The sequence below is a fragment of the Acomys russatus genome, chromosome 20, assembly GCF_903995435.1.
Source record: "Acomys russatus chromosome 20, mAcoRus1.1, whole genome shotgun sequence".
NCBI classification, from domain to species: Eukaryota; Metazoa; Chordata; class Mammalia; order Rodentia; family Muridae; genus Acomys; species Acomys russatus.
In genome coordinates, this window is record NC_067156.1 from 54,536,290 (window position 1) to 54,554,016 (window position 17,727).

At 46.7% G+C, this 17,727-nt stretch overlaps 1 protein-coding gene across 8 annotated transcripts in view; it reads left to right on the forward strand.

The window, feature by feature from the left end:
* Ldlrad4 (low density lipoprotein receptor class A domain containing 4) overlaps positions 1 to 17,727 on the forward strand; it is a 341,846-nt gene that overhangs the window by 309,152 nt on the left and 14,967 nt on the right. For all 8 annotated transcript variants that reach the window (XM_051163513.1, XM_051163515.1, XM_051163518.1 and 5 more), the window contains one exon: positions 6,402 to 6,556. In XM_051163513.1, the coding sequence (XP_051019470.1) occupies positions 6,402 to 6,556 (155 nt within the window). The remainder of the gene's footprint in view (positions 1 to 6,401; positions 6,557 to 17,727) is intronic.

Below are 17,727 nucleotides of genomic sequence, written 5' to 3' on the forward strand. Positions count from 1 at the left end.
AGCAAGACAGGGGATAGACTTTAAAAAAAAAAAAAGGTTTGTAATTACTCTAACTCCTCTGCTGATTTTTTTTTTTTTTTTAATTTCTGTCAGCCATATTGGATTGGAGCATGGGTTTTTCTAAGAAGATCAGGACACTCTAGGTTGTGACGTATGTAGAGAAAAGTGGCTGCATTGGGAGGGCGTTTCGGCCTTTGGTGCTCTCTCAGATAGACTTTCAGAGTCTGTATTCTGGAGGCCCCTTACTCAAACTAATCCTTGCCTTCTGCCACCTGCCCACCTGTGCCATGGGCGGCGCTTGGTTGTTACTGGAAGTGAGGAGATGTGCCTTTGTGCTACCCTCTTCATCTCCAGATCCTGGGCTACCACTTCCAATCTTACTATTGTGCAAACTGCCTTATATAAATATAGGGATATAACAGGAATATATAAGCAGACCATTAGAGCAACCGGGAGCCCCCTTTCCTGCCGGCAATCTGCGCTTTCCTTTAAGTAGGAATGCTGGGTGTTTGGCGCAATATCTGAAAACTTCTGGCAAAACGTTAGCATTATTAAAGTTGTTGGTGTTTGTCAGAATATGGTTCCATGCTAGGCAGTGTACAAACAAATTAGGAAACTGAAGTCCCTTCCTTTGGACTGCTCACCTCATATGTAATATATGCTACCATACATCAGTAAACTATGGGTGAACAACATAGAGCCCAGGGCTCGAGCTATAGAAGGTCAGAGGGCAAACACTAAAAAGGAGTGTCGGATAACTATTGAGATGTGAAATAAATGAATTAATTTTAAAAAAATTTTTTAAAAAAGGAGTGTCGGATAACTATTGAGATGTGAAATAAATGAATTAATTTAAAAAAAATTTTTTAAAAAAGGAGTGTCGGTACAGAATGGGTTCCGTACATACAGGAGGCAGCGTAAAGGGCAGGAGCCAGTTAGCAAGCAGTCAGAAGAATTTATAAGGGGAGATAGTGCCGGCACTTGGCAAAAAAAAAAAAAAAAAAAAAAACCTGGCTGTCTTTGAAGTGCTGTGTTTTTCTTTCTCTCTTTTGTTCTTCTACTCATTAACAAATAAATTGGAGCAACTTAAGTGTTTTAATATAATCATAAGCTATAGTCAGTTTTGTAAGAGGCTGCACGTGACACCTTATCTGTGGAGGTTAACAGTGTGAGTTTCTCATTCAACCACTCAGATCTCCAAGAGTGTGTTTATAATAATAGTTCACAAGCTCAAGGCAAGTAGATCCCAGTTCCTGCCCCCTTCCCACCCACCCCCCCACCCCCCTTACCCCCCATCTACCTTCCTGTTACCACTGCTACTTAGTGTTAGGATTTGGGAAAAAGAATTTACTACACTACATGAGCGTACAGCAGTATAAAAGCCACGGAGCCATAAGTAAAAAGTCACCCACCCCCATGGCTGTCATCTTGTCACTCCACCTGTTTCTGCCAAGCAGGACAAAGACAGGAAGGAAATGCAGACCCTAGATGATTGTGTAGAAAGCAAACAAGGTGGATCCAGTGGCCTGGAGGCTGGCCTCAGAATCCGGAAGGTTGGCTGGGAAGGGGGCCGCCTCGAGGGTGGGGCTCAGTGGCAGGTTGGTAGTGTCCCTCCAGTCTCCGTGCTCCCGCATTGTAGCATGTGCTGCTGGTAAGACTGGGAGGTGAGTCACTGGGAGATCTGTGAGGAGTGGCTGGTCCTGGCAATGACATAAGTGTTTTTCGTGGCAGCTTTCCCACATACCGCCAAAGTGTTTGTTTTGCTGGTGAAAGGAAAGGCTCATGGGGCCCACGCCGTGCCCTCCCATTATAGGGCTTCTGTAAGGGAACACATCACACATCTGGAACTTTAAACTAATTAGATATCTAGAAACCTCGACTTCTGCAGATGAGGATGCATTCATGGAAGAAAGGCTGGATGGAAGATGGTGCTAGCCTTCCTACAAATAGAAGTGAGTGTTATATTAGGAACCCAAGGGTGGTACAAACACATCTCCCCAGAGCTCATTAAAAATAGTCCAGACGTTCACGCCTCCAGTATGATTCACTTCAGGGCCTCATTGGACCAAGGACTAGACCAGCCTACTCCTCACAGTCCTGATCCTGCAGTGCCCCACGATACAGCTTAGTATTTCTTGGAGATGTTTCTATAAAGACAGAGATGCCATCATCACTGTTGTCATTGTCACTGTTCTTACAATATTAAAGGCACTGTAACCCCTTCCTGTAAGCTTTAAATGTATTATAAAATTTCTAGTGTTTGGGTGGCCAATGACACTTATCCATTGCACCTTGAATTGTAGTCCCATAAAAGAAACAGGAGCCTGGAAATTCGGTTCAGCCTCAAATCCTTACCCGCATGGCTGCCTTTTGCCCTTTGATAGCCATAACTTGAAATCAAGGGAAACCTGACCAGCAGGCTGTGCTCAAAATCCATAGTGGGTGACACGGAAAATAGGAAACCTCAAAAACATCCTAATACCATTTAAAATGCTGCTATTCCTCTGGGCTTAAAAGGTATTTCCATCTCGATATTTCTTTCAAAACTCATTGTCTTCCTAATGTCCACTTCCTAATCTGTCCCTCAAAAGCAAAACCCAAAACATCTTCCGGTCACGTGGTCCCTGGCCTCCCTTTACCATCTCACTCTCCCTTTCCCCTGCCACATAAAGACAAGCTGTGCAGATTTGGGTCAGAGGCTCCTGCTTAAAATAAATGGGATGATGGGCATGTGGGGTGATGCTGGAAGGAGGGCATCAGAGAGGGGCTTTCCACAGAACAGGACCCCGAGATCTGCTCATTTCTGAGGTCTAGCGGTTTTCACTTTGAGAGTCCCCTAGAGCTGGATATTTTTATTCTTCACATTTTCCTGCTTTTAGTTTTCTGTCTCTTGTAACTTAAAAGAGAAAAATTATCAGTTCTTGTGGACTGTTCTGCCCCAAGTTCAGAGAATAGATAGACTTTAAAATGTACGGTGTGGGTGTCTGCGCCAGCATGTACATGCCGTGACACTCATCTGGAAGTCAGAAGACAACTTTGAGAAGTCATCTCTTTTCCTCCAGGGATCGAACTCAGATAGCCAGGCCTTTGTTGAGCCACCTTTCCCACCCTAGCCCTGCAGGCTGTGGTGCTAAGCTATGGGTCCTACACCCTGATGTAAACAGGGAGGGGCTTTGGGAAGGAGCACAGGGACCCTGACTTGCGCTTGCTGCTAGCCATGACTTGTTAAGATTCTGGCCTTAGGGACCGGCCACCCTGGATTTCCTTCTTGCCCGTTGGAAGAGCTGCCTCTCATGCCTGGGCTGAGTGACTCATCTCCTCAGTGTACTGTTGCCCCAGGGTACCACTTGGTATTACTGCTAGGGCGATTGCCTTGGCCAGTGTCCCATCCCCAGGGACCCTATTTATGCTTCCAAAGCCCTTGTGTAAATCTGTTACCTCACCCTGCCATGCATGTTTCAGTTTCCTGATACTCTGGTACCCGTGGACTCCTAACACTGCTGAGAAGCTTTTGTGGCCGAGACATCCCTGTCAGGACTCTGAGCTCATGCTTGAAATCTCAGGGCAAGTTGCACAGCTGCAGGCAGCTCAGCAAGGGTAGGGCAGCTCCAGTGAATATATGTAGCAGCTTTACAGGAAAGCTTGGCATGGAGGCTAAGAAGCCCAGCCCTCATGGTGAGAAGCTTTCTTTTAAGGGGGGGCAATGCTGTGCACTGCTTATGGAACAGGGATTTTGCTCACCTTTACTTAGCACAAAAAACTTGTAGACCTAAAATATTAAATATTTCTCATAAGTGCATAAGAAGTTCATGAGAAAACTACAAATAGACCAAGGCAAATTAATTATAAGAAAGGTAAGCATAAATTATCATAACTCTTGGAAAAGATCAGAAGTTGCTAGCAATTGGGGAGTTACAATATAAATTAAAAATGAATAAATAAATAATAAGGTACATATTTTAATACTTGTTGTGTACAAGGCCTCACCATAGCAGTATGAAGGCTGGTCTCAACTCACCATCTTCCTGCCTTGTCCTCTCCAGTGTTGAGCAGGTTTGTACCTGGTTTGGTCATCTTGCCTGGCAGTATGCACAGCTTTGCCTATTAAATTGGTGTAAGTGGCAAAGGGCTGGAGAGATGGCCCATCCCTTAGGAGCCCATGCTCTTGTAGAGGACCGAAGTTCAGTTCTCAGCACTCAAGTAGCTCACAGCTACCTGCAATTCCAGTTCCTGATGCTCTCGTCTGACCTTCACAGGCACACCTATACTCACAGCCATGTAGCCATGCACACATACACATGAACATGATTTTTAAAAATTAAATTGCATACTTAAAAAAGAAAAGGGCAAGTTTCCAGCAACGATGAGAGTATAGGGTATAGGTAATGTGCTCTCTCCTGCAAGATCACTTAGTGTAGCTTTTCATCAGGTGGTTCTTAAACCATACTTTTAAGGGGTCTTTCTTGATAGTCTACTGACAAATTTGTGCTAGCACATACATTTGCCCATAGTGCCTCTCTCCTTCTCCTTGGCAACCCCTCCAATAATTTGCTCATAATTAAAAGGAGGAGGAGGTACTTATTTAGTAGGCATGCGCACCAGACTCGACTGCCCACCAGGATGGCCTGGAGTGGCTGCCGTCAGGAAGGGCTGAGGGGCTTCAGTCAAATTAGACTGTTTTATTCTATAGTGTTAAATTTTTTAGTGTGTTAAAAATTCTACATTAAGATAATTTTCGGATGAAATTCAATTATACAGAAAGGCCTATGGAATCACATATTTACATTATAAAAATACAACTTGATTTTCTTTGCTGCATCTTCACAGCCTTTCACGTCCAGGGAAAAGCTATTCTAGGAAGAGCCAGCAAGTGAAGGGTTAACCAAACAAAGGCTCATGTTGTTGTCTTATGGTTGTCACCTGCTTTCTTTTTGCTCCATGTCTGTAAAGCAACACGATCACTTGACAAAAGGAAACCCTGGTAAATGCTAGGCCTGAGCTTCACCTTGAAGAGCAGCTTGTGACAACTCTGTTGTTTCTTTGTAAAACACAAATGCAGTTGGTCAAACAGGGCATTATGGTTCAGTCTGCATTGCTAAGCTCACTTCCCATGGCCTGAGTAGAACTAATTTCCTGCCTCCTTCATGTTCTGTGCAGAGGTGTCTGCCCTTGAATTTGTCACTGGACTCATGGCATAGGTTCCCAGGATTCTGCAGGCACTCTCAGCATTCTCTGCAGCCATTGCAGGCCTGTCTTGGCAGCTGTCCTCAGGGAAGGTGCACCTGCAGCTGTGTGTATGAGCCCCCTCTCTGGGCCTGAGTCACCCTTTGTTCTTCCTTTTACTGTCAAAGCCTCTTAACTCCTTGCCAGGCACCACCAGGTGCTAGACACCCAGAAAGCAATGTAAACCACAACAGGCTTGTGATCATAGTTTCATGAAAAACCCGGACTGTACACTTAGCTCAGTATCGTGTCAGAAATGCTAAGTCAGGGAGGGCCACCAGACGCACATATGCATTGCATATTAATGACTGGAGGAAGTCATTTGTAACCTTAGTGTTGGAAACCTAGCGGTAACCCAACCCAGACACAGACTGCAGTATGAAGGTCTGCGCGTCTAAGTCACTTACAAAGGCAAATCCTCCTGGGGCTGGAGGATGAAGCTGGCCTCTTAACATTTCTTTTCTCATTAATGTAAAGCTCCTGTCAGTTGTACTCTGGGACACTGGACTCAGCTGTAGAGATAAGTTGATTTTTTTTTTTTAAGAGCTTATATAGGTGTAATTGTGGGTGCAGCCTCAGTTCTGAGAGAGTCTCTCAGCTCTTCTGGAGTAGAGAGCTGTTGGGTGTTGTCCAACAGGAAGAGAGTTGAAGAGACAGTCTGAGCTGTCCTGAGGTTGGCCCAACGTGAAGAGGTGCCAATTTAGCAGCTGCCCATGGTGGACTCATTGGACTGACCTTGTACTCTGCTGTGTCAGTGAAGAAAGCTATAGCCAAAATCCTGAAGGTCTGGTCGGGCTGGCAAAACGTTTTCTTAAGCCCTTAAGTTTGAAGACCGGGTCTTAGCTTTTCACCAAGCTGAGTGACAGAGCTCTGTGCGACAAGGCACACCCAGCGTCTCCCTTTGTCTGAGAAGTTACAATACTGAAGCTCTGCAAGTGACCCATGGTGTCTGCAGACAGAGCTCAGGTACTGCCCCTGACCCAGCCACACACCAGCTTCATAACTGCACTTTCTCCTCCTCCTCCTCCTCCAAAGTGTAGTCATAGTTTCTGTCTCCTTTATGGGGGCCAGCTCTGTGTGAGGGGTCAAGCCTGCCGGCAGCTGCAAGCACCATAGAGCCAGGAACGTGTGTAGGTGCCGGGGTTGTTGCTCACAATCCTTCTTCTTCCTCCTTGCAGCGGAGCTGGAGTTTGCACAGGTCCTCATCATTGTCCTGGTGGTCACGGTGATGGTGGTGGTCGTTGTATGCCTGCTGAACCACTACAAAGTCTCCACACGTTCCTTCATCAATCGCCCCAACCAGAGCCAGAGACAGGAAGACGGGCTGCAGCCGGTAAGTGTGTGGGCCTGGGCCATCTGGACTACTCCTGGGGTCCGTTCTGGCGTTCCAAAACCCAGACAGGGTATAGGAAGGGTTGGAAGGCAGGATAGCCCACCTGGCAGCTCCCTGCAGTACAGAGGTGTTCAGGACTTAGGGCTAATGGTTAACATGGAAAAGTGAATACATTGTATGTATACAGATCAGGGAATTCTCACTCACAGCCAGTAACCTATCAGGAACATGGCATGAAGCCCTCCAATAGTTGGCTCAGGTCCTCCATCTCTGAAAGTTCCCTCCACTGCCTGTTAATTGGCCTTAGCCCAACTTAGGTGTTTTGTTTGTTTGTTTGTTTGTTTGTTTTGCCAGCTGTGGCCTTCCCACACATGCCTTCTCTTTGGTGTCTGGCTTCATTCATGAAGCATTAGGTGAATCTAGTCCTGGAGCTGGTCTAGTGGAGGCAATGTCTTCACGTGTCACTAGATGTGTCTGCAATTCTTGGATATGAGTCAGCCGAAGGAGACCGTGGGATGGCACGCCATGTGTGCCTCTTGTAGAGGGAATGAGGTGAGCCAGAGGTGTAGGGTGCTACAAGCCATCAAGTGAGGCTCCTGAGTTTGGGCTTTTTTTTTTTTTAATTTTAATTTATGTGCATTGGTGTGAGGGTGTCAGATATTGGAGTTACAGACAGTTGTGAGTTGCTGGGAATTGAACCCGGGTCCTTTCGAAGAGCAGGCAGTGCTCTTAACCGCTGAGCCATCCCTCCAGCCCCTGAGTTTGGGCTTTTTAAAAGCTGACCCCCAACTTCTCTCCTTTCTTAGTAAAGCAATGTCATGTATGGCTAAGCTGAGCCATAACCAAGCTCGGGAGGCCAGGGGCTGCTAGGACGTCATGTTCTCCACCTGTTTTACAATGTGTGTAATTCTGGTGGCTTTTTAGTAAGAGACAGGGAAATGGTCCATTTAAGTGACTTTAAACTCTTGGATATAAGAGGCATCCACTAGTCATCTTCCACTCTTTTCTGAGTAGCAGGAGAGACGCACTTCACGCAACGTCCTTTATTAGAGCCACGGATACCTGCTCACTGCCTAAGGGAGGTCTGACTTAGGAGAGGATGTTGTGAGTGTGTGTGTGTGTGTGGGGGATAACCATTGTAATTGGTAGTGTGGTTGGCAGCTATGCCTGGGACCCCTCTCAACAGGACAGGGTCTTACTTCAGTATAACTGCCATTGCCCAGGTAGCCTGATGGTTTGGTGGTTCTTGTGGGCAAAGGTAAGCAGAACAGGCAGCAGGAAGGGTATGTGTTTGCGCATGCTGCATACAGCCCGCAGCTGAAGCACAGGCTGGGACAGTGGTGGTGGACAGGATTTGGCCTAATAGTCTCTCTTCCTTTTGACTTCCTCATCTTCTCTTGCTGCCTTTCTCGGTCTCTTCTGGTCCCCAGTTTTTCCTGCCAGCTCCTCTGGGCCTGCTTGGTTGATTTCTTTACATAGCCCAATGGCTTTCTGGGGTTTGTCATCCGGTGTCCACCCCTGACATTACAGAGCCAATCTCGAAAGAGAAAGCAAATCCTTCCAAAGTCCCAAGCTTAAAGAAGGAAGACGAGGAAAATCTTGTTGCAGAAGCCATTATAGAGGGTCTTCACTTTGCCTTGATATAAGGAGTATGGATGCCAGCCACTCTTTGGCAGGTGTGGCACAACTCTCACCTCGACATGAGAAAAGGTGGCAGGACTCAGGTTTGCACAGATTAGCAGCGGTTCTTCAGCCCTGCGTGTTAGCTCTACTCCATAAGTAGGACTTAGCATAGCTTCTAGTTCTAAAATGTCCCACCTTCCTGTCTTGCACTTTGTGCTCCAGGAGTCCCCAAATACTCAGAGTTCCTGTATGGGTGACACAAGTTTTCTCAGTACCTTACCTAGGCCCCTCCCTTCATCTTTTTTTCGAACTTGCCTAGACTGAGGGCATCATCAGCTTCCAAGTGAATCTGTGTCTCCACAGTGCAGACCCAGCCTCGTGCTTTCTTGCTGTCACTGTCCTCAGGTGTCACATCCTGGCCATATGCACCGTGGCCATCTATTTACCAAGCAAGTGGCAGAACAGGAAGACAACCTGAAAGGGACAAGAAGCAACGTTCTCATGTGGCTTTGCTTGGACTGGCACTTCTCCTTTACCTGGTGGCTTACCTTGTGCTGGTCTCTTTGGGAGCATGGGACCATGAGCCAGGGCGTGTTACCATGTTGACTGGCAGGACCTCCCTTTCCAAAAGTTGGGAAAGTGGCTTTGAGAGGTCCTTCCAGGGTGTACATTGAGTAGCAGCATGGACAGTCAGTAATTGATGAATTCTGTTGACTGAGGGTTGCTCTGTTAGCAGATGGTGTAAGCTGTGTGCTGAGATCTGGGTTCTACCGCCATGGTGGATCCTGTAGAGAAGCTTGCTTTTCATACCTGTGTTTATGAAGTGGGCATGAGGACAGTATGGTCTTTCACTCCTGAGCTACTGTGTAGCTCTTTTCATCCTCCGCCCCCCTGGGTGATCCAGAGCTGGGTGCCTTCCTTCCCTAGGGCCTATGTATTCTTTCTCTGCTAATTGCAACTGTAGACATATTGCCCAGCGTAGGCTTCTATTCCATGGTTTATAAAATTCAAGGTGAGTTTCAGCTGTGACCAGAGGTGCTTCCATCTTAGACTGAGGCTCTGTTTCCTGAAAAGGACTATTAGCATAACTTATGGTTCTAAAAAGGAGAGAAAGTGGATAAAGAGGAAACAGATCTTCTCTTCTGCCCACACCTGAGTTTCTACTCTAATTCCTCCCATGGGGGGCTGCTCCCTTAAGAGGTCTGGAAAAGCAGATGACTCCTCTATACCTCTGACCCTCTGCTAGGGATGTCCTTTAGAGACTGGGATGCTGTTACAGTTGAGGATGTGGATTACAGAGATAGTCTGATCATCCTGTAGTGTGCAGGGACCACTCAACAGGAGACCCCAGAGAAACTTGGGCCACCCACCCAAGCACACTGTTGACAAGGAAGGCCACCACCACCATAAGCACAGTTCTCCTGGCTGCCCTGCTGTGTCCACACAGAGAAGGTCACACTTCTATGCCACAGGAGGCATAGCTCTTCCGAGACTGCTTTGTAGACACTTTCCCTAGCCATATCCATCTACCTCTGTCCATCCCATCCTTCATCTCATCAGATCCAGGAGAGCAAAGTGACCAGGACAGAGCGGTCAACTGTCATCCTTTGGCTGAGGTCAAGGCTCCACTACCATCCTTTTTATCGTACTGGGAATGCTTCGTTCTCACCAGCCCCTTGTGTTTGTGAAGTGGACCCGAAACCCCATTGTCTCCTCTACCGCAGTGATTGGCCCGGTCTGGACAGCTTCTAGTTGCTTTTCCAGGGTGCCCCCCCTTGGCCTCTCAGAACGATAGTCTGTGTTCACCATCTTCCTGCAAAGAGAAAGCAGGAGCTTGGCGCGCACATCACGGAGGAGAGGGCGCTCTGCTCTTGTTCTCATCACTTGGCCATGCTGTCCCCGGGATGGGAGGTTGATTTGTGGAACTTGGGGCAGAGTGACAAATGGGGATGAATCCGTATGTCCGCTGTGCCTCTGCCATGTAGTCTCATGTCTGCTACCATGTAGTCTCATGTCCTCTGCCATGTAGTCTCATGTCTGCTACCCAAGCCCTACTCCTACGTCCTGAGGCACCTTTGTCTTGCAAGCACCCAAAGCCTCAGGTTCACCTCCCCTAGCAGTGTGAACAAGTACATTAGACACTGCCACTGGGCAGCATGTAGGTGCACAAGGTTCCCACAATGAGAGGGGCGGGGGAGGGGAGGGGGTGGCTCTCATTGTCCTGATCCTGAGTGATGCAGAGTATTTGAGGTCTTTTGCCTACTTAGACCCATGTGAGATCTTCAGTGTGATGACAACGCTGTGTTCATCTTGAACTGGTTGGGAAGGTATGAGCTACCTTTCTTCTCACTAGTGGGCGCTTCACTTAGATCAAAGGCAAAAGCCAGAATGAAATGATTTGTCCTAATTAGATCTAGTTGTCAGTTTGGCAACCTAGAGTCAGTCATCTGAGAGGAAACTCCGGACTGAGGAATTGCGTAGGTCAGCTTTGTCCGTGGAGGGACCATGTTGGGTATTAAGTGATGCAGGAGGGCCCAGCCCCACGGTTGGTACCGTTCCTAGGCAGGAGGTGCTGGGCTGTGTAAGAAGTGAGATACCTGAGCCTAAGAATGAATGAACCAGCAGCACCATTCCTCTAAGCTCCAAGCTCCTACTTGAGTTCCTGCCCTAACACTTCCCTCCGTGATGGATCATGACTCGGAAGTGTGGGGCAAATATATCTTTTCCTTCCTCCATGTTGCTTTTGGTCAAAGTGGGTTTTTTTTTTTTTTTTTTTTTTTAACAGCAGCAGAAATCAAACTAGAAAGTGTATAGAATGGGATCTCAAACACTTGACTGGCCTTGGTTACTGGGGACAGTCCTGTGAAAAGGCACGGGCAATCCAGCTACTCTCGGACCATGATTCCTTCTACAATACACCATCTTGAGGGGACTTCACAGAGATGACATGTGCTGCTCCTACCGCCACTGCTATCCTTTCTCACATTGCCAAAACCCTTGCCCTTTCATTCTTTGTTTGGGACAATACAGGTTTGAAGTATGGCCTCAGCGCCATATACCTGAGGCCAGCCAGCCTCCCTCTGAAATACTGCCTGGGAATGGGATAATACTGACCAGTGAAAGTCACTGAAGGGAAAGAAAAAAAAAAAAAAGATACCCCAGGCTTAAATTCAAGGAAAAGTAGAAGTTCAAGTGATGGCCAACAGCAGGAGATAGATTTGTGGCATAAATCTCTCTTGTTTTTCTTGAGGCACCCTCAAGAGGTTTATAAGCACCTTGTTTGTGTGGTTTAGAGCTTTGAGACAATCTAGACTTCTTTCCATGATCTTAAATCACCAAATAATATAGAAACAATAAAAGGCCCTAGGTATTCCAGACCCAGCCATAACAGATGGTCTAGACCAGTGGTTCTCAATCTTCCTAATGCTGCGACCCCTTAATGCAATTCCTCATGTTGTAGTGATGCCCCCCGCCAATGCACAATAAATTATTATGTTGCTACTTCCTAACTGTAATTTTGCTAGTTGTGAATCATAGTGTAAGTATCTGATATGTCTGTTATACAGCTCACAAAGGGGTCTCAGCCCACTAGTTGAGGAACACTGGTCTAGGCTTTTCCTGCTGAAGGTGCCAGAGAGGTCCTTTCTGACAACCGGACCCCAGCCAGGTGGGCTGTGCTGACCACCTCTGGAGAGCCCAGGGTGTGTGGCCAGTGGGCATGCAGAGGTGGCTGGCCTCAGGGCAGGACAGGGTTAAAGAGGCTTTACTGCGTCTTGAGCCTTTGGAGATAGTAGAGACCAGCCACTTTTGACTTGTAAAAGCATAAATTTCAATCTAAACGTTAACAAGAAGTGTCATGGCCTGGCATTTCTTCATTACCAGCTGCTGCAGGAACTCGATCAGTTGTGCAAAGTCAGGTGTCTGGGCTTCTCTGCTGAGACTCTGTACCAGCAGCTTGGGAAGGGCAAGCATCTGCCCATCAGTCTAGCCTCCTTGGACACTCAGGGCCATCTCTTTTGTCTCCCTGAATATTGAGAAAGAGAACCAGATTTCTGTGATCATTACTTCTGCTAATGCAGAAACCTGTGCCCCTCAGCCCTGGAGTGCTGTGTTGTGGGACCAAGTCTACACCCTGAAGAAATTATATATGTGACCTGGAACATGGCCAGTACCTGTCGGTTACCCCTCTCACAGAAGTTGACCCAACTGTTAAGAACTGGGGATGGGGGTGGGGGGTGGGGGGTGGGGAGTCACACACATTTTGGAATTCAAATCTTCTCTGACATGTTACGACACCCCGGCCTTCCGGGATGCTCTACAGAGCAGAAGCCCCAGGAGATGGGCCAGTGGACACCTGTGGCCATAATCCTGTTTTCTTTTGGGATTCCGAGTCCTGTCACAGTGCCATTGCTACTACTGGGTTGCAACATTGTGATAGGTGTGTGGTGGGGGCTGTTAAAAGTGTGTGTGTTTTTTTAAAGATTTGTTTGTTTGTATCATGTGTGCATGAATGTTTGCCTGCATGTGTGTATGCCCATGTGTATGCCCATGTATGTTTGGTGTTGTTGGAGGTCAGAAGAGAGTGGAACTAGAACTGGAGCTATGATTGGTTGTAAGCTACCATATGGGTGTTGGGAACCGAACCCTGGACCTCTGCAAGAGCACCAGGTGCTCTGAACTACTGAGCCCCCTCTCCAGGTCCACAGTTCTTGTTTGTTTACAGGATCTTCCTCTGTAGTCCACTCTGGACTTGACCTCACACCCTCTGCCTCAACCTCCCCTGCTGGGACCATAGGTGTGAGTCACCACACCTGGCATGGGAGTTGTATTTAAAAGAAGATTGTTTAGCACTCAGGCCTCAAGCACTGGGAGAAAACAACAAAACAAAACAAAACAAGAGAATTAAAAGGACTTCTGGTTTTCAGAAACTGAACAAAAACAAACAAAACGGCACAGATGCCATTATGAAAGTAAAGAACCATTTCTGCTCATTCAGGAGTGAGGTGTGTGTCTGAGTCAACCAAGTGTGGCATGTCCTGTGACTGTCCTGACAGGCTGTTTAGTCATCTCCCTGGGCCAGGACCTCCCCCTCTGTGGCTAAAGCCTTCGACTGAGAACAAAGAGCTGGCTGTGGGCTCTTGAGCTCAGTACTACCCTGGCAGCCTCTGGTAGTGCTGGGCGGCAGATAACATTCTGGATACATCTGGAAGAACTGGGGCTCAGCAGTCACTGGAAGCAAGACCTTCTGGGACATGCTGAGCATGACGGGTGCCGGTCTCAGCCCACTTGTGAGGCTCTGAGGTGGAGCCTGAACCTACAGGGCTATCAGAAACCCACAGACCATGCTCTGGCCCAGAAAAGGGTCCACAGAGTCCGGGGCCTGGGTACCACATCTCTGTTTTCTCCCAAAGTGACTGAAGAATTCCTCCTTCCTTTCTACCTACTTTAGACTGTGTTTAGAAAAGTATTTGCAAAATGATGGAAGAAACTACTTCCGGTAGGGTCTTTGCTGACTGATGCTAGTGCAATAGTCCTGTTTCTGACACTCTGGACTAGATGAGTGTGGCAGAGCCTTATCTGGTGGGATTGGTGGGATGGAAGGTGATGGAAGGTGATGTCAGGGGGTGGCTTCCCCGACAGTGATATCCCTGCTCCCTTAGAGCAGATGGAGCTGTTGGCTAGTCACCATTCTCCATTATTTCATAAGAAGCAGAACCACATTTCTAAGTGCCCAGCAGGCAGCCAGGGCAGGGCAGGGCAGTGTTTACCCTGATACTCTCGACACCAGCTTCCTGTTGCCAGCTACACTGTCTGTCTCCCTGCCGTGGCAGGAAGAGGTTCAGCTGCCAGGTGGCCACTGGATGGGCCTTTGGTCTCTCTGCCTGGAGCCCTAGAACAGGTTCCTTCAGATTCAGAACGTATCCCTTCAAGTATGGTGCAAAGCAGAGTCTGGTGAGGATGCAGCCGGTTACCCTCTGAGACAACTTTTATGGACATTTTTAATAGCCAAGTTTATCATTAGAGCCACACGAGTAACTCACACGGTCCTCTTAATGTCACCGCTGCTCAGAATAGCTTTAAAATTACCTTTAGAGATTGTAATCTTTGGTTTTCATATCAAAGAAAACTGCTTTTTTTTTCTCTTCATCAAGGTGTCTTCATTTTCTGTTTCTTTTCTGAGGGTAGATCTGAGCTTTGCCACCATCCAAAATGCATTTAGAACGAAGCCCTATGGAAGACTGAGTGAAGCTGTAAGGTACCAGGTTGGCGCAAAGCCAGGTGACTTGGGAAGATAGGTGCTATAAATCCCAAACTGAGCCATACAAAGATCAGAAAGGACCCACAACAAGCGGGTGCTGCTTCCAGAAGGTGATGCAGATACTGGCACCTCAGCTGTGTTGTTAAAACACCCATGACAAGGGGCTAGAGCTATGGCTCTTCAGGGGGTCTGGGCTCTGTTTCCAACACTTAACATTAGGGGACTCAAAACTGCCTGTCCTAGGATCTGATACTCCTTTCTGGCATCTACTTACCTATGTACATGGGCATACACCTCCCTTAACACACATACACATAAATAAAAGTGAAAATAAATTTTAAATAAAACCTACCACGATGAGAATGTACATATTCTAGACCAACCTGAGTTCCACACAGAGACCCTTTCTTTTAAAAATGAAAAAATCCTCTTTTCACATAAACAGAAGGTAAATCCAATCCTGTTCTGATCATCTTTAGATTCCAGGGAACTAGTTTGAGAATGGTTTGCATTGGTGGAAAAAAAAAAAATAGTAAGGAAATAACATGTTAAAATAAGATTTGGGAACATTTAAATTTTTATCTGTTATCCGAGGCAGGGTCATATGCCATGGCACATGTGTGGAGAGATGTCCACTCTTGGGGGTTCCCCTCACTGTGTGTTCCAGAGGTAGAACTCAGGTCCTCTGACATGCACAACACCTTTTCCCCACTGAGCCTCTTGAGGCCCCTGAAATGGAATAAATAAAATGTAGTAGTCTTTTATGTTTATAAGGCATTAACATTAATCAAGTAGTATTTTTTTCTTGGTACGGTTATAGGAAATGCTTCTATGTTTTCTTAATTATTCCTGAAAAGCCCTCCAGTCCTGTGCCACCAATGAAGCATATCCCCTCTGTGCAAAGAAGGGGCCAGAGCTGGCAGCAGGATGGTGCCCTCTAAGGACAAAAAGGTCTTCTTGTCTCCAAAGCTTTCTTCTTTCTTGCTGGCTTTTCTTGGGGTGTGGTGATGCACTGCCCCTCTCCCGGGCCCCTCTAGGCTGGGGGAAGCACCTGATGGCTTCTTCTCTGGATATGCTGCATTATTCTACAGATGGAAAGGATTCCCGTCTCTCCTTCCCAACAGATCTTCCTGTGAGGTTTGTCTGTTCTCTTAAGGGATGTGCCCTAGATTGAGTAGAATTAGGAGTCTTAAGAAGTCTGAGAATAGATTCCCAAGGAGGAATAAAGGCGAATGTGTGGCCGCCAGAGTGAGTGTGGCCATGTAGAGGTACTGAGTTCTAAGCTGTTACTGCCACCTAGAGTGGAAAAGACAGTATGGTAATATCCGGGTGGTAAAAAGGCATATGAAAAAGGCCAGGGAAGAGAAATTATCTTATTGGAAAGCAAAGATGTCGCTGGATATCTGAAGACCACTTCCACGTCTGCATTGAAATTCTCCCCATGGGACACATAGAAGAACAGATGTGCAATGATTTGAAGCCATATGTGAGACACGGTCACTGAAAGGACCCCCTAGAGAGAAGCCAGGATGCCCGAGAAGTAGTCTCCCGGGTGAGTTCCACTATTCCCATTATTGTGTGGGAAGGAGAGCTGAGCTGAAAGCATAGGCACAAGGAAGTCCAAGCTATGAGGGTGCCCTCACACAGGGTCACAGTACACATGGACACAGGAGACCTGAGGCAGGTCATAATTACAGACTGCCTTCTCCTGATTTAAAACATTATCCAACATATATAGAAATGAAGAGGATTACAAGGGACAATAAACAGCCATGTATTCACAAATTGGACTGTCTAGATTAAACAGGCAAATGGTTAGAAACACCTTACCAAAAACTGACTTGAGAAGGAATAGAAAAACCTGAACATACATTTAACTAGTAAGGGGATTGAACAGTTGCGTAGAAAGCTTCCTGTTTTCTTTTGCTTAACGTATTTGAGTGCTTGGTCCCTATCTGGTGACACTGTTTCAGGAGGCTGTAAAATCCTTAGGTGAGATCTAGATGGAGGAAGCGTCTTGTTAGAGGTGGTTCTTGAATTTTATAGCCTAGACTTGCTTCTGGTCCTTCTCTAAGCTTCCCTGCAAGAGCCAATCCCACCATCACAGGCATGAGCTGATCCTGTTGCCATAGCGTCCCTGCTAGAGTGGATGCTTCCTCTTATGCTGTGAGCCAAAATCCATCTTTCATCCTTTAAATTGCTTTAGCCAAGAAAAATAAATAATACACCCTAGGCTGGCTAATCTTATGTCAACATGACACAAGCTAGAATCATTTGGGGGAGAAGGAACCCCAGTAGAAAAAAATGGCCCCATTAGACTGGCCTGTGTATTAAATATGAAAAATAAGATGCCAGGCAACAGATATGATAAGGAGGTTTATTTGTAGAAATGTTGGAGAGCAGGAAACGGGGAGTGGTACCGAGAGAGAGAGAGAGAGAGAGAGAGAGAGAGAGAGAGAGAGAGAGAGAGACAGACAGACAGACAGACAGACAGACAGGGTGGGTTTGCTCTTTTTATATACTGGGCAGGGGCACATCTAGTGGTGGGAAAGTAATGACATCATTGGTTTCTAGGCAGACTCCGGGCAGGTATGCTAACACTGTGGGCAAGCCTGTGGTGCATTTTCTGGATTAATTTGAGAGAGCCCAGCTAATTGTGAGTGGTGCCGCCCCACCGGCTAGCGGTGCCAGGTAGTACAAGAAAGCAGGCTGAATGAGACAGAAGAAGCAGGAAGAAGCTCTTTTGGATGTCCTCCACATCAGTTCCTATCTCTGGACTCTGGCCTGGAGTTCCTGCCCCGACTTTCCTCAGTGGCAGGCTGTGATGTGAATCTATAAGGTGAATTAAACTCTTTTCTCCCTGAGTTGCCTTTGATCTTTTTTTTTTTTTTTAATTGTAGCAAGAGAAAGTGTAACGAAGATACCTTCATAACAAAGGAAGTTCAGATGGATGAACTAGGAGTCCCTACCAAATGTGAAAGAGCTGATGCCTCCCCTTCTCAACCCCTTCCAGAGAACTGAAAACGTGGGGCAGTTCCTTGACTCATTCTAAGAGGCCAGCATTCCCAATACTGAAGGACAAAGGTGCAAAGCAGAGAAAGCCAAAAACGAGTCTCCTTTATGAACATTGACATAAAAATCTTCAATAAAATAATAGAAATGATTTCAACATCATTTCAAAAGAATTATACGCCATGGCCAAGTGAGGTTTATTTCTGGAATGTAAGGCTGGCTTAGAATATAGAAATCAGTCAGTGCTATACACCTAAGTACCAGAACAAAGAGGTAG